Source organism: Neovison vison, chromosome 11 (genome assembly GCF_020171115.1).
Source record: "Neovison vison isolate M4711 chromosome 11, ASM_NN_V1, whole genome shotgun sequence".
Classification (NCBI taxonomy): domain Eukaryota; kingdom Metazoa; phylum Chordata; class Mammalia; order Carnivora; family Mustelidae; genus Neogale; species Neogale vison.
Window position 1 is genome coordinate 95,692,125 of NC_058101.1, and position 25,448 is coordinate 95,717,572.

The following is a 25,448-nucleotide window of genomic DNA, read 5'->3' on the forward strand; positions in this document are numbered from 1 at the left end:
AGCCTCTGATTTCATTCTCAAGGTATTTCTTGTGGATGTGGGAATAACCATTATCCATTTCCCACTTTGGCTAGGGCACCCAACCAATGGATTTTCCCTTTGAGTCACATCTCATTTGGCCTGCTGTAGCATGACTATTCTTGTTTCTTGGCTCTTACTGCTAATTGTAAATAGTTCTTAGTTTCCCTTAATACTCGTACTATTTACTCCAGAAATGGCATTTTTAGGGCCAAAGTTCTGCCCTTCTAGCCTCAATGTGGAGAGCATGCATGCCTTGTGTGAAGATTAGAATTCTCTAACTCTGGCAGCTGTGTTCTCTCTGTGCTATGTGGCTAGAAAATATCTTAATGTCCACTTGTGGGAAGATTATTTTTTGAAAAACATGGGTTTTTTTTTTGTTGTTGTTCTATTCACATTCTTTTTTTTTTCCAATTTATTTATTTTCAGAAAAACAGTATTCATTATTTTTTTCACCACACCCAGTGCTCCATGCAAGCTGTGCCCTCTATAATACCCACCACTCTTAATCTCACGAAAAACATGGGTTTTGAAGACGGATTTGCAAGTCTAAGTTTCCTGTAAAAGGAGATAACAGCTTTTCCTCAGCGCCACTAAGGTGCTCTGTTCTGCAGAAGCTAAGGCCAGGGAGGGGTGAGGCCCTCATTTCATCCTGTGATTAGCACCTTGCCTGGTAGCATCCATTCAGCATTCACCTGCACCATGGCCTCCTTCTGGGAGCTTGTCTGCTTCTATTTAACCCTCATCCTGCACAACGATGAGGTCTGGGTCACAGAGGATACAGCAGCTGTTGTAAATGTTGAGCCTTCCGTGGGTGTAAATGTTGAACCTTCCTAGCTGGACTTGTGTGCAAAGGCTCTGGCCAATGTGAGCATCAGAACCCTTATCAGCAAAGTAGGGCCTGATGGACATGTCCCAGCAGCTGGTGCAGCACCAGCAGAAGGTCCTGCTCCTTCCACCACTGCTGCCCCAGCTGAGAAGAAAGAAGAAGCAAAGAAAGAAGAATCAGAAGAGTCTGAGCTTTGGTTTTGTTTTGTTTTGTTTTTAATTTATTTATTTTCAGAAAAACATTATTCATTATTTTTTTTCACCACACCCAGTGCTCCATGCAAGCCATGCCCTCTATAATACCCACCACCTGGTACCCCAACCTCCCACTGTCCCGCCACTTCCAACCCCTCTGATTGTTTTTCAGAGTCCATAGTCTCTCATGGTTCACCTCCCCTTCCAATTTACCCAAATTCCCTTCTCCTCTCTAACGCCCCTTGTCCTCCATGCTATTTGTTATGCTCCACAAATAAGTGAAACCTTATGATAATTGACTCTCTCTGCTTGACTTATTTCACTCAGCATAATCTCTTCCAGTCCCATCCATGTTGCTACAAAAGATGGGTATTCATCCTTTCTGATGGAGGCATAATACTCCATAGTGTATATGGACCACATCTTCCTTATCCATTCATCCGTTGAAGGGCATCTTGGTTCTTTCCATAGTTTGGTGACTGTGGCCATTGCTGCTATAAACATTGGGGTACAGATGGCCCTTCTTTTCACGACATCTGTGTCTTTGGGGTAAATACCCAGGAGTGCAATTGCAGGGTCATAGGGAAGCTCTATTTTTAATTTCTTGAGGAATCTCCATGAGCTTTGGTCTTTTTGAATAAACTTCTGTAATCTGTTCAATAAAAAGCTAAACTGTTAAAAAAGAAAGAAGGGTGGATACCAAACAAAATAACATTTCCCTCAGTTTAAAGGTTACTTCCCTGCACCACCTCACCCACTAACCACACCCAGTCTAAGTCAGATTTCTTTGTTTTAAAATTTCTCTTAAATTTGTTCCTTTGCTTCAGAATACTACAGAATAGTAGGTAACATTTGGAGTCTGGGGATGATTCATTGATCAGCTTATCTCTTCCCATCAATGTAAGTTCCACAAGAGCAGATGCTGTGCCTGATTTAGTTAACCATTACTTTCCCTTGCTACTTGCATTGGCCCAGCTCTTCAGATATTTGTTGAATGGAAAAGTATGTCATAAAATTGGTAGAGAAAGAAAATCAATAAAGTATGTAAAGCACTGTATAAACACTATAAGTCATATGTATATATATATATACACATATATGTGTATATATGGTATATAATCGGTATATAGAACACTATGGTTATCACATGGTAAGTCATAAATGTTAACATTATTATTATTATCTACTCTTACTTGAGATCTGAACTAAAAAGTACCCTCTTTCTTGCAGAGCAACACGGACACTTCTTGTGCTATGTCATTGACTAACCCCAACTAAAAGCAGTCAATCCATCTGAATGCCTGTTGACACTCAAGAACCTTGTTAGGCCTACAAAGCTGGGAGCCTTACCTCAGTGCAATATTCAGTTCAGTCATTACATATTTGGTGATTTACCTTACAGAATTGTTAAGATCATATTTCCAAATAGGACTTCTAACATGGCTCATCTCTCCCCAGACTAATCAGAATGGCCTCATAAAGAAAATAAGCTAGTAGAAGCCCACACACATTAGCAAAATTACCTATATGGAGCCCATGGCAAGTTTCACAGGTGCTAAGTTTCCATTTTACGAAGGTTTTGCCTAGAAACTAAACAGAAACTTTAGCAACAAAAAGGAATTAAAAACAAATGGCTAAGTGAAACGTAGATTTATGCTTAGGCAATTGGGAGAATCTGGCGTTTTATGTGCCAGCCCATAGTAGGTGTTCAATAAATAACTTGAACAATTTTTGGAAAAGAAAAACATGTCTCAATGGCTCTTGGCATTGATTGCCTCCTCTATAGGTACCACAAATCCCTTTCCTGATGGAGCAGGGCTTTAAAAACCTGTGATTCTAGTAAAAGCAGGCATATCTTCCTAGTCAGGACAAGCTTTTAAAATACTTTCGCTCCACATAGTTAAAAAAAAAAATGATGAAGTTCCTGGAACTATTGTATGGGAAATGGTTTCCTTACTGCAGGAGTGCAGACTGGGCTCTCAGTTCCCGAGGGTGAAATGTGTAACTCCTCCTCGCCCCACATTCTTGGCTGGAGATGCCCTGTGGGTAAGTTTGGGGAGCGGTAAGAATAAGGGGACAATTTCAATATCTTCACGTAGGGAGAACCTCTTGAGGAAGTCAGGCTGTCAAGGCCAGCAAAAGGGAAAGGAAATTCAATTTAAAAACTTGTAGTCGCGACTGTTTAAAAAAAAAGGGGGGGGGAAGGCGGGGATAAAGGAGTAGGAAAAATGGGGGGGTGGTGGAGGAAAGAGACTAGTAAAGGAAAACTAGAAGAGGAAGAAAGTATGCCACGCAGTTTGTTGTTTCTCCTGCTCTTCTCTCGCACTCCCTCCAGAAGCTAGAAAAAGTTTGCAAGCGCAGCGTTCGGGATGGGCGAGAGAGCTCTTCATTTATGGACCCACGAAAAGAAGCGCCCGCTACACCCCAACCGATCCGCGCCGCCGCGGTCTGCCCCTTGTCCGGATGATGGAGGGCAGCCGGGGAAACCCAGAAAGGAGTTAGCCCTGGCGGACCCCCCTGGATCCCGCAGGGGCCGAGCAGAGGCGCGCGGCTTTCCCTCCGTCCCGCAAAGCCTCCCCTCCCTCCTCCTCCCGGAAAGGAAAAAGGAAAGACCTAACCTCTACACCAACCTTACCCCTCCCCCTCTTCCTGGAGGAGCTAAAGCAGAAAGTGCCGTTCCGTGATTCACTGGACAGAAAAGAGGGAGGAGGCGGCAAAGAACGCCTGGTGCCAAAACTAAGTAAGTTGGCGGACAAAACGCACCCATCTTTCCGCGCCTCGGCCGGGTGCACCAACTCCGCGGAGACCTGCTGGGCTCGGCGTGGAACGGCCACCCGGGCGGGGACTCCGCTTCGCGCCCCCAAGCGCTCCAGCGGCCCGGAGACTCGGTGCCCGACGTTCCTGGACGAAAAGGGGGGTTAGCGGCGGAAAGAAATCAGGAAACTGGGCTTTTTCCCCCCCCTCGCTTCGCCGCCTAGTGTCGGGGAGATTGGCAAACGCTCTGGAGAGGACCGGGAGAAATAGCCCTGGAAAAGTGGAGAGAGTGGTCAGGAAGTCAGTCCCCTTCAGGCAGCTGTTTATCTGCTAGAGCCGGGGCGAGGCGTGGCGGCCCGACTTCCAGGGCTTTCCAGGTGCGGGTACGCCGGACGGCGGGTCCCAGCGACCCGCGCGCGCCCGCGAGAGCCTCGCCCCGCAGCGTCCAGGGCGCTCTGGCAGGGAAAGCCCCCACAGAAGGGGGCTCTCAATGCCTTACTAGACTTTTTTCTCCCGACAGCTTTTGGGTGGAAGCATTAACTTTGCGTGGAAGCCGCTCGCTCGGGGGAGCGGGGAGGAGGAGAAAGTGAAAATTGGAGGAGAAGAGCACTCCTTGTTTTTCCGACGTCTCACCACTTCTACAAGGTTGACGTTGTTGGATGTGGTGACAGCTGAGAGGGGCGCAGGACTTGTTTCCAAGTGGAGCCGGTCCACCGCCTGCTCGGTCGACCCCTCCCGCGTGCATGTGGGCGGCGGCGGCGGCGTGCGGTGCGTGGTTCTGCCAGTGGACTCTCAGCCGGGACCCGAGTGAATGGCCCCCAGGGGCTGTGCGGGGCCTCCGCCTCCCCCGCCTCCTCGAGCCTGGGTCTGGCCGGGAAAGATGCTAGCCATGGGGGCGCTGGCAGGCTTCTGGGTGCTCAGCCTCCTGACCTATGGTTACCTGTCCTGGGGCCAGGGCTTGGAGGAGGAGGAGGAAGCGACCTTTCGAGCTCAGTCTGGAGAGAGACCGGAGCCCAGTACGGCTGCCACCTCCCAACCCCATCTCATTTTCATCCTAGCGGATGATCAGGGATTCAGAGATGTGGGTTACCACGGCTCGGAGATCAAGACTCCCACTCTTGACAGGCTTGCTGCCGAAGGCGTTAAACTGGAGAACTACTATGTCCAGCCTATTTGCACACCGTCCAGGAGTCAGTTTATTACTGGAAAGTAAGTGTTACCACTTCGTATATTTATTCCTTGGAGAAATTTTATGCATTTAATTAAGACCGAGCTCCTAATTTTAAGGAGTAACAGAAAAAAAAAATAGCAAACGAGTGAATGAATGAAATGTGGTATTGAGTTACGGTGAGTATTAAATTGGATACCTTGTTACTGATCTTGAACGTCTCCTCTCTAGTTAGGCTCATTTTCTTACTCTCAGAGCCTGCTGGGAAGTGCCCTCCAAGTTTTTAAATGAGGTTAGTACTTGTGAAGCCTCACCTACCAACCACATGTCTCCAGAAGGGGTCTCCTTCTCCAAATCTATTTTGTTTTTTGAGCATGCTCAGATTTGTTTCAGGCGTCGCAACAGAATTCACCATCGCCATTACTGATAAGAAAGATGAAAAATGTTCTGCAACTCAGTTTGTTCTTAAATCTAGAATTGAATACTCAAAGCTGTAAGTTCTCATGAACATAAAAGAGGTCAAGGAAACAGATGGAAAACAATGTAAAATCAGTGTACAAATGACTGTTTGGGTCTTTGATAGGTAACTTTCTCTAACTGGATCAATAATGAGGGCCATGTGTGATTACCAAGGTGATTCTCAAAATGCAAGGAAATTCAATGATGAATGTTCAACAGGAGTCAAATTTCATCTGAAGTTTTCTACTGCTCCTCACATGTCTGGGAATTTTCTGGTTAACTCTAAGAAAAATCAGATTATTTGGATGCTTAAGTAAAGCATTTTTAATTTGTTGCTTTCCTAAATCGCTAAACCTTCTGTTTAAGACAGTCATTCATTTTCAAAGTTTATTCTATCCTATTAGAAGATAGGTTACTGTTACTGATTTGGATGTCTAAAGTCAGCCTGTGCCACAGAGATAGACTAGGAGGTCTGGAGGTCAAGCCATCACTGGACAGTGGTAGAAGAGAAGCCTAGTGGTTCAGTATATGTGTCCTGTGCTTTCAGTGTCAGGGACCCCTGCTTCATGGAAGTTGTTCTTGGAATTGGATCCTCTCAAAGTAGCCAGTATCCATTGGAAAAAAAAAAAAAAAAGATTATTTTGTAAGAATCTCTGTCTTGCAGAGACTTTTGCTTATAACATGATTTCCACTGCTTAGCAAACTGTCAGAATGTAGCATCACTGCCAGAAGAAAAAAAAAAAAATCCCATCCTTTCCTTTCCTGAGAATGAGAGATTTTAAAAAGTCTCACTGTTCTTCAGAGTCATTTTAAAGGTTATCTGTAGCATCAGAAAGTCAAGGGTGTTTGATATTTATAAAGGATCAGATTTTTGGCTGGAAAATAAGTCCATCTGGTGGCCTGCAGGTCAAGTTCTTCATGTCTAATCCCAAACACTCTTACATTTGGCTTATGATATAAATGTGTCATAAAAGCTCACTAAATCTCTTCAACTAATTTAGAGAATTTAGATTTACTGAGATAGCTGATAGTAGTTGAAAATATGTACATGAATCATGTGAATTTTATCTTTCACAATAGAGCATATGCTATAAGGCTTTTCACCAAGTAAGAACATTTAGCTCCTAAACATTTTCTTGCACGGATAAAATACCTGGTTTTATCTTTCAATCTTTATGTTTACTTAATGACATGAAACAGAAATGAAGCTAGAATAATTCCCAACTTTTTTCTCTTTTTTTAATTGAAGATAATATACAATGTTTTATTTATTTTAGGCATACAACTTATTGATTCAACAACTCTATATATTATGCTATGCTCACCAGAAGATAGATAATTTTTCTTTAGTCAAAGGTTGACTCTCTTGTTCTTTCAATGCAATCAAATATCTAATGAAAAGATTCATTCTCCTATTAAAATTTTCTATTCAGTGCGACCAATTGTGTTAACTATTCTATAGATGAGAAATTTAAATAGATAATGTACTTGATTTAAATTTTTGTTTGATTTAAACAGTTGAAGACATTTTCATTTGCAGTTCTCCTTTTAGACTGGAAGCTTCCTTGTAATGAACACAAATATAAGAAAGAAAGTAGTGACAGAAGCCTAGTTGTGGGCCTAATGTTAATCGTGCAGAACTCAGGGATTATGGTCATTTGTGCTCTCCATGAGCACATGTGTATACTCTCTGGATCTTCTAAAGTAAATCAAAACAAGAAGGAAGAGCAATAAAAACCTAACTGTCCTGAATTAAAGTGAAAAATGTGTTATGCAAAATATGAGAGGATTCAAATCTTTCATAAAGAAAGTTAAGATGATTAAAACTGAGGCTACTTTTAATACTATTAACAAATCAAGCCTCCTTTTAGGTTTTGCTGAAGTTCAAAATGTAAAAATCTATTCCCCTATACTGCATAAATGTGCTGCAAACTCCAGATTGCTTTAATAATTTATATCATACCCATCTGGCAATATTAAATATCAGTTAGACTGTCAGCAAGTATTCACTGTACACAGACAGATCCCTGTATTGGAGCTCTGAGGAATAAGTAAGAAGTAAGCCTTAATCTCTGGATAGTGGTCTTCAAATTTAAATCTATGAAAAGAATCACTCAAAAAGCTAGTTAAAATGCAGATTTCCAGGCCCAGCTAGCAATTTGGCTTCAGTAGGTCTGGGGTTGAGCCCAGAAATCTATAGTGATTTAGCCAACACTTCAGGTTATTCTGATGTTAACAATATCAATACAAATTAAGGGTGTGATTATTAAGTGCTAACATCCATTGTTCCAGGGTAATGCATTTTTGTCTCATTTAATCTTTATAACACCCCATGAGATAATTGCTGTTGTTATGTTCATTTTTTTATAGTTACGGCAAAAAAAATGTCAAGAGACGTAGTAATGCAGGGGCTCTGTACATGGGACTTCCTGAAACAGCACTGTATGTGTTCAGAGTTGGCCTGGTGATAAAAAAAAGTTCGATTGAGAAAGTGGCTGTCTATGTTTGATTTATTTCAAAGTAATTTTCTCACCTTTTGTTTTGTTTTTCACAGTTTTACAAATAAAGACATGGCTAAATGACATCATTTTTTCTTTTTTTAAAGATTTTATTTATTCATGTAAGAGAGAGAAAGCACAAGAACGGAGGAGGGGTAGAGGGAGAGGGAGAAGCAGGTTTCTTGCAGAGCAGGGAGCCTGATGAGGGGCTCATTCCCAGGACACTGAGATCATGACCTGAACCGAAGGCAGATGCTTAACCCACTGAGCCACCCAGGCACCCCGTGACATCATTTCTTCTTAAAAGAATATAATGAAGGCTTCAGAAAGAGAATTTAAAGTTTTGCAAAATTTAGAGGTACCCGAGTGCTCAGTCCATTAAGTGTCTGACTTGATTTTTGGCTCTGTGCAGAGTCTTCCTGAGGATTTTGTCTCTCCCCACCTCTGCTGTGTGCTGTCTCTCTCTCTCTCAAATAAATGACTAAATCTTAAAAAAAGAAAAGTTCTGCAAAATTTAGGCATGCATTTTATGCAGATTTTAGGAAAAATTGACAACCTGAACTAAATTTATATCTTTGGCAATAATTTTGTTTTTTTACTATTTTGTTGTTAATTTTTCTACTTGAAGTGCCATGATGATGATTTTTATAAATTGCAAAGGTAACTCAAATGTGTATTTGTAATAGGATATTTGATAAATTCATTTTGTGCTAAAAAAAACTCCTTCTTGCCAAGGGTAGTCATTCTCCTGACTTCTAACACCCCAGGTTAATTTTTGCCTTGTGTTTGAACTATATCTTAATGGAATTATAGAAAATGTACTCTTTCATGTCTGCCTTCTTTCTTTTAACATTACATTAGTAAAACTTTTCCATGTTGTTGCCCGTAGATGTAATTAATTCATTCATCCTCATTACTGAACAGTGTTCTTTTGTATAAATATATGACAATTTATTCATCCATTCTACTGTTGACAGACATTAAGGTGGTTTCCAGTGTTGAGCATTATAAATAGTGCTGCCATGAATGTATTTGTATGTGTTTGTTGATGAACATATGTATATGATCTTTTTGGACATCTATCAAGAACTTAGATTACTGGGTTATGTGTGTATTCATTTTCTGTGGATAGTTTTGCAAAGTGTTTCCAGCAGTTTACACTCTTACCAGTTCACACTCCTAGCAGTGTATGGAGAATTCTAGTTATTTCATATCTTTGTCAACATTTGATTTTTTTTTTTTTTTCAATTTAGTCATTCTGGTTGTTACACACTGGTATACCATTATGGCTTAAATTTGCATTTCTCAGGTGAGTAATGAATTTGGACATCTTTTTATATTTTTATGGACTACTTAAATAATCCCTTTTAAAAAGTATCTTTTAAAGGCTTTGTCTATTTTCTCATTAGGTTATTGTTCTTTCTTATTGATTTGTAATAGTTATTTATATATTCTGTTTCTTTGTCAGATATTTGTACTGCAGATGTCTTCATCCACTCCATGGCTTACTTTTTCACTTTTAATAGTGTTTTTGATGAACAGAAGGTTTTAATTTTAATGTAGCCTAGTTAAGACTCTTTTTCTTTTTATATCCTATTTAAGGTATCTTTGACTAAATCAAGATCTTTTTTTCTAAAAGTTTTATTTTTTTTTATATTTAGATCTATAATTCATCTGAAATTAATTTTCTGTTATGGTATAAGTCAGGGTTCAAGACTATTTTTTCCCATGTGTATCTCCATTGGACCCACACTATTTATTAAAAAAGCTGTACTTCTCCACTACACTGCAGTGGACTCTATTTCTCGACTCTATTCTGTTCCATTAGTTTCTTTGTCTATCCTTGTGCCAATACTACATTCTTAACTCTTATAGCTTTATAATACTGATATCTGGAATGTAAGCTCTCTGACTTGTTTTCCTTCTACGTTGCCTTAGCTCTTCTTTAACGGTTCATTCATTTTAATATTGGAGAAGGGAAAATATGAATGTACAAATGCAAATAGGTTGGGAGATTTGGTTTTGGAATATGGAGTAGTTCTTTTCTCAATTATTCTACTCTCTAAGTGAAATAACAAATGAGGTCATTAGCTGAGAATAAAGATCTGGAGGTTTAAAGACAGAAATAGAAAAATATTCTTCTAAAAGAATGAGAAAGTGAATTAAGTAGAAAAATGCTGTACAAATACAGGGCATTCAACTGAGCCCACTTGAGATTTGCAGTCATAAATTTAAACAGAGATCGGTCATCGTTTGTTTGTTTTTCCTGTGCCATGGCCTGGTGCTGATGTGCAGAAGAAGTGCCATTGGAAAGGTAGACTTAAGGGGCACCTGGGTGACTTAGTGGGTTAAGCCTCTGCCTTTGGCTCCCGTCATGATCTCGGGGTCCTGGGATGGAGCCATGAATCTGGCTCTCTGATCAGCAGGGAGCCTGCTTCCCCCCAACTCCTGCCTGTCTACTTGTGATCTCTCTCTCTCTGTCAAATAAATAAATAAAAATTTAAAAGGTAGATTTAACTAGATTTGGGGCTTTGGCAGATAATGCGATCACGGACTCTAAATTGGCAAGGAAAAGAGGAAGACAATAAGGAGCTAATAATCTCTAAGAAATCACCAGGGTCGATGAATTGACTGTCTTGCTGCGGTTGAAGTGAGGATACTGTAATAAACTTGGAAAGCTAGATAAATATTGGTAGATGGAGAAATTTGAGCTTGGGATCAAAATTGTGTGAGTAGTACAGTTTTGGGAAATGTCAGGTGCATGGATGCTAAGGTGAGGTGGAAGAAAACATCTTCAGACATCAGGAAGGCACAGTTTTAGAAGGGCAAGCTATTGGATAGATCACTTCAGCAGATATTGAAATCATTAACAACAGTGAGAGAAGCAACATTCAAGAGGATGGTGAACCAGGTGCTGGAATCATTTACGAATGCAGGGCCTGGAACTGGGTAGGTGAAGGAGTCAAATAGGAAAGGTAGTCTATGATCTGTTGCCTTGCTTTTCAAATGAGTTGAGCTTTTAAATGAAGACAAGAGCCAAAATTGTCTGAAAGTGCCAGTGAGGAACTAGGATGTCATTCATCTCTGCTTCAGGCTCTGTGATAATTGGGGTATAGGTAAAAAAACAGCCCCATGTTGAGAGGATGTCAGGGATACCCAGCAATCAACTAAAGCAAGAAGGTGGAGAGAAAGTCCAGGAAAGAAGGGAGGTCATAGTAAATTTTGCTAATGCCAGACTTTCAGTAACAGAAGGCTTCTTGGCAAAAGTTAGGGAGTTAGCAGTGGAGAGGGATTGGTCGAATCAGAGTAGAGATGTACAGAGATATATAGAGATTAGAATCCGTGTGAAAGACGATACATTGGGAAGACTGGAGTTAGAGTGAAAACACAAATGGTGCCGAAAGGCATGGTAGGATTTTCTCTACACAATCTCCTAGGAAATGGTAAGTGTTCAGTTTTAATTTTAGTCTCATTCTGGAGATTGAATGAGCTCCTGACCCTTCATCAGCAACTACTGCAGCCATACTGTATATAGTCAGACACACAGTCAGGAACTCTGGGCGCCTCATCTGGTCCAGGAAGATAGGATCCATGTAGGCCTCCTCTGTAGACTGCAATGGACTGCACTGGCAGGGAAACATGTCTCTTGGGAGTTTACAGAGTATTGTTTCTAGGTATGAGATTATCAGTCAACAATTATGCTAGTGTTGAAAACCCTGAAAAAGTAATTGAATTCTTTCAGCCACTCTCACAGGAGAAAGAGTCACAGAAGCTAAGGATAGTAGGGTTTAGTGATTCCATTTTGTAGGTATGTGGGTCCACATACATTTCCCCTCTGCTTCTATTGTAAACATAACATCAAGAGTCATACATGCTTTCTCTTCCATCCACTTCTTTTATCCAAAGCCTAGTTTTAAGTAGTGTTCCACATACTGAGAATACACAATAAATATCAGTTGCTAAGAGTTTGCTTATTACATTTGTAAATATTTAGTTAATGCATAAACATCTAGAAAAATGTTTATGGTTAGAAGCTTAAACAGAATTTTTCTTCCAAGCCTCACTTTGGCTTTGGAAAATGACTGTAACAACAAAGAAGAGGGTAGCTTTAAAGCCTCACATATCCATTTCAAAAAGAACAGCTCAATAGAGAAGGCCATTCAACAAATAGCTGCCTCTTCCTGTTTGACCTCATAGGTTTTTCTGACAGTTGAATCATGGTCAAGTAAGCTATTGGCACACTCTTGTGATCAAAGTCCCTAATTTTAAATGAGTCTCTTAAAAAAGGTTCCCTCTGAAATGAATTTCTATTCAGGTAATCCTGGGTGAGTTTCCTGAGTGGCTGTTCTGAAAGGTGGACATTTATCCAGGGTGTGGAGAGTTGAGAACTTTTCGTTTCATCCAGATGACCTCTCCCAGAGATCAAAGGTGGGAGAAGCGAAAGACTTAGAGCCCCTGGTTCCAATATGAGCTCAGTATGAAAGCCTCTTTTATTTCAAAGTTTGGTTTCATTCAGATTTTTTCCCACAGCAATATTCCAGAATTAATTTCACTACAATCTTTTTCTGTATTTTACTTTGATTTAATTAGAGTGTGTTGCAATGTTCTTTTATCATTCTAGATAGTAAATATTCCCAGTAGTGTTACCTCATTGAGACATTCATTCCCTCTGTGCTCTGTTGCAGAAAAGACTTTTTCCTCTAATCATTTACTCCCTCTCTCTTCTGATTCACTCAGCATATTTGCTTTATTCCACCATGACTCTCATTACATCACCAGCCTCAGCAAACACTCTCCCTGGGTTGCCCTGACTACCACAGAATTGGACCAGAAATTAATTTTTACTGACCACCTTATTGTACCAGTCACTTTTCAAATATCCTGTCATTTGATCTTCACACCTACCCTGAAAGTAAACTATTTTTATTATTTTGAAAAAATAGTTCTGAAATATTTAACAGACATCTTCCTTTCATGGATGATATATGAAAGTTATAGAGAAATTATGTAAGTTGATCACAGTCACACAACTTCTAAACAACAGAGCCTGTATTTGAACCTAAACTTGGGTATCTTCAACAAGACCCTTGCTGTTTTCATAACCTCATTCTGCCCGATATGAAAATTGTAAGCATATTAGTCTAGTCTTTAAAAAATAGTTTTTAGCCTTATTTTTCTCTCTCAAGCTTCACACTCCCCTCTAGCAAAAAGGATGATTCACTGTTTCTTGAGCACATTCCATACTTTACTTTCTTCCTTCTTTTGCACATACTGTTTCCACCCCTTGGAATTCATGCCCTATCTCTCTTTGCCTAAATGCCAGCCACTCAGACTCACCTAAAATACTACCTTTCCTGTATAGCTTTCCATGATTCCTTAGCCAGAAATAATTTATTCCAGTGATGACCTTTCATAACCCTTTCTATTACTGTCTTATTACGCATGATTTCTACCTCATTCATAGCTGTCACTGGACCTCATACTTCTGGTTTATAATGTCCATAAATCTCACAGTGCTTTGTACTAATAGGCACTAAGTATATGTGTAAAGAATGAGTGAATGAACAAATGAATGAATAGATGAATACATGATTATTTTCCTCTAGTAGGCAAATAGAGCAGAAATAGCATAGAATTTATAGTGAGGAAATCTGAATTACAGTGCTGATTCAATGAACAAATTCCTGACTGACCTTGAACAAGTAGTTTAATCTCTCTAGGATTCTGTGATTTCACCTGTGAAATAAAAGGAATAATATTATATATATTGCCAACCTTAAACTGATCAATTGGTTAATATATGAAAACAGTGTGAGAACTTTTAAGTGTGATATAGGTTTTAAGTAAAAATTATTTTAAATTTAGACCTACAGCTCTATAATTTTTAAGCATATGCAAACTTTAAAGGAATAGTTTTTTTTTTTTTTAAGTTTTCTGTGATACAGTCATATCTCTTCCAATTTCAGTCTATCAGTGCAAAGAGTTAAAATTAAATCTCATATGTTTTAATTTCTATACAGGAGTTTTTTTGCATGATACTATTAGTTTTGAGATGTTCAGGAAGATGATTAGGGACATATACTTTTTCAATTTCTGCACTTGGAGATGGTGTGTGTTGTTGTCATCATGCTTGGCAGAATCTGATGGAACCCTGCTAAGCTTGTGACAACTGAAAGCAGATGCATATTTAAACGATGACATTAAGAGTACAACACTAAATGAGAAGAAATGGAAATAGGATAATGGAAAGGCTGATGATTAATTATTTCAAATTCCTTCAATCAAAAACAACTTTAAAAGTTTACTGAATATCATTAACATATCTCATTCAGCTTTGAATGCCAGTTCACCCAGGGTCTACAGCTCAGTAGGTCCTCAATAAGTTGTTTTGAATTAAGACACTGCTCTTGGCTTCATGGGAATTGAAATTTTATATGCTCTGTGACCACTATTTCAGTCACCTTCTAAATGACTATATTCCCTGCAGCATCTGCCTCTAATATTAGGACTTGGGTAAAATTCAACACGATCAAAATCACACCACTCCCCTGGTTAAAATGTTTTAGAAACTTCCATTACCTATAGGCTAAAGCCTTATTCCTAAGATTTCTATATAAGGACCTTCAAAATATAGCTTCTGATAAAATTCTGGTACAATCTCCCAACACATGCCCGTTTATACCTTCTCTGAATTATCATTGCCAAGGTACTTGTACTTTCCCACAAGGGCTATGTCTCCCAACTCCCCTGTTTCCATCTAAGCAGATTTCCCTTTGATAGACTATCCTTAATTCTCCAGTTTGTTGCATCCCTCCAGATCCTCTACTACTTTCCTCTCTTCTCCAGTCCTTCTCTGATCATTTTCTTACCCTACTCCAGGCAGAATCAAATGCATTCTTCTCTTTCCCTACAGCCTATCCTCTTTATATCTTTATAATATTTGTAATTATTTATGCACCCATTTCCTTCCAATTCCAAAATGCACAATACACTAAACTGTAAACTTCTGTCTTTTTAAAGATTTTATTTATTTATTTATTTATTTAAGCAGGGAGGGGCAAAGGGAGAGAGAGAGGCAGAGACTCTCAAGCAGACTCTGCACTGAGCATGGAACCCAGTGTGGGGCTCGATCTCACCACCCTGAGATCACAACCTGTGAGGTGAAACTGAGAGTCAGATGCTTAACCAACTGAGCCATCAAGGTGCCCCTGAACTGTAAACTTCTTACAACATAGTCTATTTAAAAAAAACACACACATACGCACACAAATTCCTACTGATTAAAAGGAAGGATTCTGTAAGATACCAACCATGTAACTTAAGCTATATATGCCTCATTTTCTCATGGGAAAATGACTATGATAATTACAGTACCTACGTCAAAGGGTTTATTGTGAGGATTAAGTGGTATTCTGTACATAGAACATAGAGGATAGAAACATATCACATACAAATAAATATATTTATTTATTTATATAAATCTTAATCATCTTGGTTATTATCTTCACGCTGGACAACTTTAAGCTATCCCACAGATAATGACTATTGATAAACAGACTCTCAATAAATATTTCTTCAATAATTTTACTGAATCACCATTGCTGATCAACTGAGATTTGATACTGTATTTCACAGAGTTAGGTAGAAACAAATGTTCAGATTGGTAAGAACTTTAAGCAATTGTTCAACTATAATTTTAACTTTATCATGTTCAGAGAAAGCAACCATGTTAAGTAAAAGTTATTTGAGGAACAGTGTGCTATCTGGGAAGGACAGTAGGCATAGGACAGTTCCCTCCTACAGTGAAACCTTAGATAGGTTACCTCATGCCTGGTGAGTCTCATCAAATGAGAGGGATAGGAGCGAACAGACCATTACTTTCTGGTTTGGTTATCCTATTAAACAAGATCATGTTGGTGAAAATGTATAGAGGACATATAATACATAATATATACATTCTGGTTTTAGGTATAACTGAATTCTACAGGGCATTTATTTTGAACAGAAAAGCAAAAATCTTTCCAAAGTTTCAAGTACTCTTTTAATTTTTTTTTTTCCAAATTGGGGATGTGTAGAGCCTTACCAAAAACTCTGACAATACTCATGAACCTTTTGGGTTTACCTTTTGTAGGCTTTATACACCTTTTCTTGGGTATGATTATGACAGCCAACACAGTGCTAGAACTCTTAGAATTCAAAGGGATATCACATGTAATTTTTTCCAATCCCTTAATTTTATGACAATGGATAGGAATTCTTTGCACTGATCAAACAGAATCAATAATAATACATCACTATCATAACACCAACTCCAATCTACTAACCATCTGAGCCTCATAGGGAAAACAAGCCAGAAATAATCACGAGGTCATTGTCCCCTTGCTGAGGATATATATTGTGCTTTTCTCAATACTTGGTTGTTCTCCGACATCATTGGAGAGGGTAAAGGAACCAGACCTAGATGAGAAAGAGGCTGAGGAAACTAACTGGACCTTATGGGATTACTGGATTCTTTTATGCACAGTATCCACACAGGCTTAGTGAGCATGGTTTGGCAGCATTCATTTTCTAATAAGCTCCAGCCAAGAGGTACATTGCAGCAGGAAGATGAGTGGCAATCAATATTGGATTAAATTCATGACCACAAATCCAAAATAGGCACTCAAAAATGTCCAGTAATTTTTTTTAACTTCCTTTAGTATATGTTGCATTCTTTAGAACTACTATTTCAAAATTTTTCATCTCCTCAAACTGCCAATCATGGGCTCATTACCTTACTTCAAAATTCCATTGACAGAAATAATAATAAATAATCTATAGCACAATGTTAATGTATACTATAAATTATTGATAATTTTAACATTTTTAATAAATCTGTGATTTATTAGAAATTTATAAAAAGATTTGTCCTAATCTTGGATCTGAAGACTTCTAGAATTTTTAAGTTGTTTTATCAGAATTTAAAAAATTATCTTCAGGGTTGAATAGAATAAGATTAAAGACTGCATTATATACTTTGAACACACCATGTTTTTGGACAGAATAAGGCTGTAATGAAAGTATGTGAACTGAGTGTATTGAACTTATCAAATTTAAAATGTTTTAGTTTAGGGCACTTGGCTGGCTCAGCCGATTAAGTGTAAGACCTTTGATTTCAGTTCATGTCATGATCTCAGGGTGGTGAGATTGAGCCGCACATCGCACTGCACACTGGGCATTGAGCATGCTTAAGATTCTGTCTCCCTCTGCCCCTCCCCTCACTATACAGAAAAAAATAAAGAAAGTTTTGTTAGTTTAGATAATTTTTAACTTATTTGAAAATATAATCTCAAATACTTGAAATCAGGTTGGGTTTCTTTTTTCTTTTTTTGCTTTGGTTCTAGTTTGGTTGTCTTTCAATGCTCTGAAGTATAATTTAATCATAAATTTTTCTAACTAAAAGGTTTAGTTGAAGATAAAATCTTGGGAATAGAGATGTAACATTTATTTGGCACTTAACAAGTGTTAAGAAATTATATATATATGTGTATATATATACATACATATATATCATTCTATAATATATATTCTCTAATATGTCTATGTATATATCTCTCTTTCTTCCAATATGTATATAGACCTCATAACTCAAGGGTAATTATTATTACCCACATTTTATATATGAAGAAATCAAGCTCACAGAAGTAAAATATCTTGGCCAAAATCCCATAGTAAGTAATGAGGCTAGAATTCCAACCCTAACACTGTGATTGTTCCATTACATTATTCAGATGGTTAGCAAGATGGGTTCAGTATAGCTGCATAGCTTCTCTTTTGAATGGAAATTAATAAACATCTTATTCAAAGTAAAGCCACAACGGGCTAAAACAGATATAGCTATTCTAAAAAGCAGAAACTCATTTTCAAACTGGTTTTCTCATACAATTTGGGGAAATTGGAATAAGTTCTTATTATTCACTTTTTCATATCTAAATTAAGGATGACGCTATTAGTTTACCTTTCAAAATTAGTAATGCTTAAATTGTTAATCAAACTATACTTTCTCATAATGAGATGAAACAAAGAATTTAAATGGTCCAAAGGGATTTAAAATAATCCCAGCTCTGTTTTTGTTACTATGTTTTGAAGTAATAGAGACCTACCTCCTATAAAATGTTGTTTAAATTTGACTTTGGGAAGTTGTAAGGGTTTATTTCATGTGTATTATCGACCCTAACCTCTTAAATATTAACAATTATACATTTAGAACTGTAAGGTGTACATAGTAGTGCAATGCCTAATAATTACCTGGAGAGCTTATTAAAGCCTTCATTCCTCTGTGCTCCACCCAGAAATTTTGTTTCAGAAGGTCCTGGGTGGGGCCTGAGATTCCTCATTGCCAGTAAACAGCCTGGTGATAACAAAGTTGCTGGTCTGGAGACCACAATGAGTGTGGAGTTACACTGCAATACAGTTTTGGTCTCTAAGACTCCATGACTATTAATACCATCTTCTTTCTTTTTTCTTTTTCCACCATTTAACAGCCACTATATGCATAAGACTGTTTAATTTAAATGCCATCCAAGTAGCAAGTGTAGTTAATTCGTGCAGTTTTCTTTGTATCCTCTGTAGTTGAAGACTTGTTTCAGGTTACGTGGATCTGGCTCCTGGAAGAGACAGCTTCTCTATTAATGTGCTTTCAGCTCTCCCACAAAATGAATGATAAAAAAGATTCCTATTTTGGGCAAAGCAATTGGCTCAAGAGCAAAAGCAACCGAATTTCTGAGAACTAAATCGCGAAATTAAAGGTGCTAGGAGATATAAATATTTTAGCACATTGTTCTCTTTTAGAACCTTTCTATCACAATGCCAACTTGGAGAAAATGGACATTTATTTTGAGGTCTTGTTTAAATCAATACATTAAGAATTTGATCTAGTTGGCATCAGTTTCAGGATGAGTTCAGACATATCCTGATTTTTTTTAAAGTGTTCTAGCTGGTTTGAATTAGTTGAGGAATTCATTGTCATCATTTACCTTTAAATGAAATTAGGTCACTTGGGTCAACAGTCTGAAATTTGCTAAAATAATTCAGTGATTTGGTTTTAACAATAGAACTTCTCAGATCTCTTTTTTGATGTGGCTCTGAGTGATCATAGATGCCAAAATAATAAAACAAAATAAATACATAATTTAAAATAGAGAGGTTTTTTTTTTTAATAAGACAAATGTTAAGCCTCACCACAAATCTATGAGGAAGGTGAACGTTAATATTTTTCAGTCTTACAAAGGAGTCTCCCAAGGTTAAATACATACCCTGAGAAGTTCTTATAAAGGAGGAAACTACACGTTGACTAGTTTGTCACATTCATGTGTAAACCTTCATGAAGCTTTCCCTACCAGTTAATGGTTCTGGAGGTAATCACCCTTGATGTAATCGGGCTTCTTGTTTTTATTTCACCAAGATTCATTTAGCATTCATTCATTCAATACTGAGTACCTACTCTTTGCCAGATACCATTCCAGGCACTGGGAGATCTATCAGTCAACACAAATCTACAAAAATCCCTGTTCTCATGACTTTTATATTTTAGTACAAGGAGATAGATACAAAGAAGTGAAATACATTGTGTGCTAGAGGACGCTATGCTCTATGAAGGAAAACACGACAGGAAAGGGGATGGAAGTTAAGAGGGCAGTGTTGCAGAGGTCATGGAAGGCCTCATTTAAAAAAGAGGGGGGCGCCTGGGTGGCTAATTGGGTTAAGCCTCTGCCTTTGGCTCAGGTCATGAATTCAGGGTCCTGGGATCGAGTCCCGCATGGGGCTCTCTGCTTGTCAGGGAGCCTGCTTCCTCCTCTCTCTCTCTGCCTGCCTCTCTGCCTACTTGTGATCTCTATCTGTCAAATAAATAAAGAAAATCTTAAAAAAAAAAAAAAGTAATAGAGGGAGTCTTGTTGTGTTGGTGCTCTGGGCAGACAGAAGGGCAGAGGCATAGGCATAGGCCCTGGGGTAGGAGTACCTTTGATTTGTTCAGGTGCCATTAAGAAGCCCATCTAGCTAGACTGGTCAGAGGGAGGATAGGGGACAATTAGAGGAGGTGGGGCCCAGGTCATTAAAGGAGCCAGATTCTGTAATGCAGCGCAGGCCTGGGCAGGATAGGGACTGTGAGCAAAATGGGAGCCATGGAAGGCTTGGAGTGGAGGCGTGACATGACCTAACTTAGTTTTAACTGAATTGCTTCGGTGCTTGTTGTTGAGGATAGATTGTAGAAGTAAGTTTAAGGTTTGTAATAGGAAGCCCTGGTAAGCGATTATCCATTACCCTGTGTGGGGAAATGACAGACTGTGGAGAGGGGTGATGGAAAGCAGTAGATTCTGAATATACAGAATCTCCACAGGTAGAGCAGATAAAATATTTTCATGGAGTACAGATAGTTTGGGAGAAAAAAGAGGAGTCGAGGACAACTTTAAGGTCATTCATTTCGCTATTAGCAGAAAAAAAAATGGGCTCACTCAAGCAGTTGAAGTTACTACTGATTACAAATTGCAGGAATGCCTTCAGCAATTACATTTTACACTTCAAAGCCCACCAGTAAATGAGAGCCTTTGTTTCTCCCTTCTCCTTTGCCAGACTCTGAGTTTTCACATTATGAAGAAGGGCCAGAACATCCGCATTTTTTCATTTAGCAGTAGGTCTGCGGAAGGGCAGAGTAGGTGGAGTTAGAAGATCTGCATTTGAATTCCAGCTCAGCCACTTACTAACATTTCAAAGGAAAGATAAAGCAGTACAGGGGATTGTGTCACGACAAGAACTACAACTGGAGCTCCTTTGGCCCCAAGGTTGCCCAGAATGGCATTAACTAGGTGAAGCCGCCATTCCCAACACTTTGCCACCTCAGATTTGAGGACACAAACCCTACCATTATTAGTACAGAACACATTACTAGTATGAGAGTCGCTCAGAGGGTTGCTGAAGAAAGGAAACCAACACAACAAGCACAGCCAATGTAAAAACTGGACGCTCCTCTCTATTGCTATTACACTGAAAATGCTGCTACTTCAAACAGATTAAATGTCAGGTGTATACACCACAAACACACACACGTGCGCACACTCGTGATTCTCATTTTTTTCTCTTGGATTAATGTCAAGGCCAGAGTTGTCTGAGTGGCACTTGTTGGTTGAATCTTCACCTGCATTTATGGAGTTAGGACTTTTAAGGATTTATTTCTGGTAAGAATTTTTTTTTTTTTTTCAATTTGAGGTGTGCTCCTTTTGTCTCCTAGTTTACAAATAGTTAAAAACAGAACAACTGTTTTATATTTAGAAAAGTCGTTTAAAAATTTTTTTCCATGTTGCTGATCTATTCTTTTTGTTCTCTGAGTTAATAAAATTGTTCTCTAAATAACTATGAACCACCCTGAGTAAGTTGTATGCTGGCTTCTGTGTTGCTTTCTGGGGCAAAGAGTTAGCAGCTGTGCAGCTACAGAGATAAATCTTTAGTGAGATAAATGTTTGTTTCAGTACATTCATTCACCTCAGTTGCCCCCTAGTATTAAGATTGAAAGGTCCAGGGGCGCCTGGGTGGGTTAAAGCCTCTGCCCTTGGCTCAGGTCATGATCTCAGGGTCCTGGGATCCAGTGGCATAGGCATCAGGCTCTCTCTCATCAGGGAGCCTGCTTCCTCTTCTCTCTCTGCCTTCTTCTCTGCCCGCTTGTGATCTCTGTCAAATAAATAAATAAAATCTTAAAAAAAAAAAGACTGAGAGGTCCACCCCTCCATCTGACCTAACAGTGAGCCCTCACTTTCCCTTTCTTGGATTTTGAAGGATAAGCACTGTAAAAAATTTCATACTGAGGCAAGACGAATTTTTTAAATGATTATTATTATTTTTTTAAAGATTTTATTTATTTGACAGAGAGAGAGAAATCACAAGTAGGCAGAGAGGCAGGCAGAGAGAGAGAGAAGGAAGCAGGCTCCCTGCGGAGCAGAGAGCCCCCGACGTGGGGCTCCATCCCAGGACCCTGGGATCATGACCTGAGCTGAAGGCAGAGGCTTCAACCCACTGAGCCACCCAGGCGCCCCTTAAAATTATTTCTTAAAGAACACTGATCTCAGGAGTCTTTTACAATCTGAAATTTCTCCTCAAAAATCCCCTTATTTTAAATATTTATGGGAAACTTCAGTGAAGCCATGTTGTCCTGTCCTGTAGGAGTTGCCTCACTTCCCATTGCTGAAGACTTTCCTGGCCTTTCTGGGCCTGGAATCAGGGCTGTAGCCTCATGCCTCCAGTGGTCTACGTAGGATCCACATAGTCCCTGCTTTGTCCCAGGGCTTCCTTTTGACCTCAAGGAGCTGGCCAATTCACAGGTTTGTCTGCCACATGTAAATTGATTTATTTCCTTGTTGGACTTGAAACTTGTTCTGTGACTTACAAACTCTTTTTCTGTGGTGGAACTTTTTATTCAAGTGAGGCCTTTGATGGAAAAGCTCAGTATATAAAACAGATGAGAGTAGAGAGCCTGGTAGTTTCCTAGCCTCAACCCCTTCCTTCGAAGGCAGGCTCAGAGCCCCTCTGCCCAGTCTCCAGGGTTCCTGGGTCATGGTTTGAGATATTCAGGCCTATTTTATCTACTCTGGGAGTTATTTCCCAAGAGGTCAAGAAAGATATGTGACTGACTTAATGCTACAAATGAGCACTTTGTGGACAATTCAGTCATTCTCAAGAATAGAATTCGGGACGCCTGGGTGGCTCAGTTGGTTACGTGGCTGCCTTCAGCTCAGGTCATGATCCCAGCGTCCTGGGTATCATGATGCTATAGTGCAGGGGCATGAAAGCCTTTCATATCCTACTAGGGAACATGGAAGTGCAAGGAAAATAATAATGAAGCAATAATATCTGTAGGATAGAGAAGATTTTCCAAATAATATCAGACTTTCAAGGTGTTTTTCTTTTCTTGTCTGCAAATGCCATTTCAGTAGCCCAATAGAGAGTACCAGGATGCTATTATTTAATTATTAAGTTATAGGTAAGTGTGTTGAAGAACCGTTATTGAGAACTAGTACTTAAAGTTTTTCCTCCTTCTATATAGTCTATGAAATGCCTACTATGACCATACTGCCTCATTATTATGTCTGTAATTCTGTAATAACGAAATCAGTGGGAAGTTGCAAAAATGAGAAACGAGAAGTTGGAAAGACATAGTAATAAGAAAGGAAAAGAGAGCAAAACTTCAAGAGATAATCCGTATTAGAATGGATATTGCTGAATCCCCAAAATAACATAGCTTGAAATGAAAGAAGGGAAGCTATAAGACTTCAGGAAAAGTCTGTTTGGGTGGCTGGAAGATCATATAACATTAATCAAAGTAGACATTAATCAAAATGGAAGGGGGCAAATATTCTGACTTTAAACTGTGCTGCTTGTCTTTATATTTGCATTCTGCTTCCAGAAACCAAATGCCTTTTGATAATGTGCAATCATATAAACACATTCTGTAAAATAATTAATCCCACACATTGCCATCCCATTGTAGTTGCCAAGTGGTCTAAAAATATCATGGTAAATAAATATAAACTAAAACATAGCACATGTCTGTAAAATTTTTGTATAAATGCTACACATGATCATTGTAAATCCTATATAAAAAAAATTATAGCAAACTGAGGTTCCTCTAGTAAATGCTGAAATTCAGAAAAACTAAGACATGAAAACAGTAAAATCTTACTTCCCTCTTACTCTGGTCTTTCATAAAAGCTAAAAATTCTGTCTCCTTTGAGACTGTGAAATTGTTCACAGGTTCACATATGTCCCTAACATTTTAATAGCTAACTGTCTCAGAAAGCTTTATAACTCTGACTCATGTTTGGCCAGAATGATTCAATATTAGGGAATCAATTCACTAGATCAGAACTAGTCTGTGCATTTGAAATATTAAACAGAAGGTTTTTTAAAGGAAATGTTATGTATATTTAGAAGTAAAGCTGTTAACAGAACAGAACACTGGATTGAGGGTGAACAGAAATTATTTTCCCCCACAGTGAGCTGTTGGCTTATGAGGTTTATGTTCTGTGTGAACCACTCAGAAAGATGTCTACAGCAATTTCAGGCACATTACTTAATTTAACATTTGCCTGGAAAGAAATGTTCTTTTTAGACAGTTCTAGTTATTATTTTAAAAAATTTATAGTGCTTTTAAGTTGCTATTTTAAGAAGAAAAACATCATTTTTATCACCCCCCCCAAAAAAAAAACTAAAACCACGAATGGCTTTGATTTTGGAGAGGTTACTAAAAGGGCTGGTGGAATAGGAATAAGAGAGCGGTGTAATTTGTAAGAGAAGTTTGACTTTGAAACAAAGGCAAGAGAGAAATACTCTGGTGATTTAAAAAGTAGCAGATTCAAAGAGAGGGTATTTTCAAGATAGTGAGACACGTGCTTGAGGATGTGGGTGAAGGTATAGCAGAAAATAAAATGGGATTTAGGGGAAAGTAAATCTTTAAAAAATTGGAAGTGGTACATTTTTATCACAATTGCCCTCTTCTCTTGCTTATTTAAGTCTTATCCTTGAAGATCCAGATCAATGTCTGTCTGCCTTACTCCAAACCCTCCTCACCTTAAGCACTGTTATGCATGCATTTGTATTTATATTACAGCTACCAATGAGATATTCAGGTTAAAATCCATAGAGCAAAAATATATAAAATCTGTGACGTAGGGGCCTGATATTTGTCAGAGTAAATGGTTTACAGACCATCTATAATTATCACAGGTGTTTGGTTTGGGGAACATGGTACAAATAGAAAAGTTACTAATGGATTTCTTAATTTCTGTACACATAGGGAAACCTTAGACCACATTTTATCTTTAGTCATAACATTGATAATATTGTACTACCGGTTATGCATGTAATTTTTTATTTAACCCTAATTTTGGCGCTATAGCTCTCTCCCTAATTAGACTGGATTTTCATAGAGCAATGCTTTATGTACAGGGGCATTCAATAAGGTGGCTGATTTGTCATCTCTTTTTTCACTGAACCACCTCCCTGAGTCCAAGTTGCATCAGGAGTGCCGTTGTTCAGTTTCTTTTCCATGGTATTTGGAAGGAGCGAGTAAGAGGAAGTAGAGGCTCCAGGCAGTGGCAACAGCTGGAAGGCATCTCTAATTAGATTCCAGGCAGACTTGGGCCACATTTTTAACTTTCCATATGCTGGCTTACAGTTCCTTTTAAAAAGGTTCCCAAAACAACATGCAAATTTAAAAAGATTTGCTGTCCTTGTATATGTCACTCAATAAGAAGTTGTTTTCCTTAAGCACCTTAGCATGGAACATAGAATGGTAATCACTGAGTGCTAAGTTAGAAGATGTTATCCAGAAAGGATGTCTTAGGAGGTCTGTGTGCTTGACTGATTTGTTATTTATTCATAAAAGTTTTAAGACTTCCATTACCTCATAAAATTGAAAGATATAAGCCTAGCAGATGAAATTCTGACTTTTAAGTTTTTTCTCTCACGTATGTGATTTGAGGTCTCTCTTGTAAGTTACTGTT

The 25,448-nt window shown here is 38.6% G+C and overlaps 1 protein-coding gene and 1 pseudogene across 5 annotated transcripts in view; both read left to right on the forward strand.

Annotated features, from left to right (window-relative positions):
- Window positions 1–720: 720 nt before the first annotated feature.
- On the forward strand, window positions 721–2,319 carry LOC122890269 (annotated as a pseudogene).
- Window positions 2,320–3,655: 1,336 nt separating this feature from the next.
- The window catches only part of ARSJ (arylsulfatase family member J), a 98,930-nt gene continuing 77,137 nt past the window's right edge, over window positions 3,656–25,448 (forward strand). For 3 of the 5 annotated variants that reach the window (XR_006380858.1, XR_006380859.1, XR_006380857.1), the window contains exon 1: window positions 3,656–5,004. Coding sequence is in view for 1 of the 5 variants with exons in the window: in XM_044224156.1 (XP_044080091.1) it covers window positions 4,607–5,004 (398 nt within the window). In the remaining 4 variants the exon portion in view is untranslated. Of the gene's footprint in view, window positions 5,005–9,173; window positions 9,230–25,448 lie in introns of all 5 variants that reach the window. The other 2 variants (XM_044224158.1, XM_044224156.1) reach the window with 2 other exon arrangements.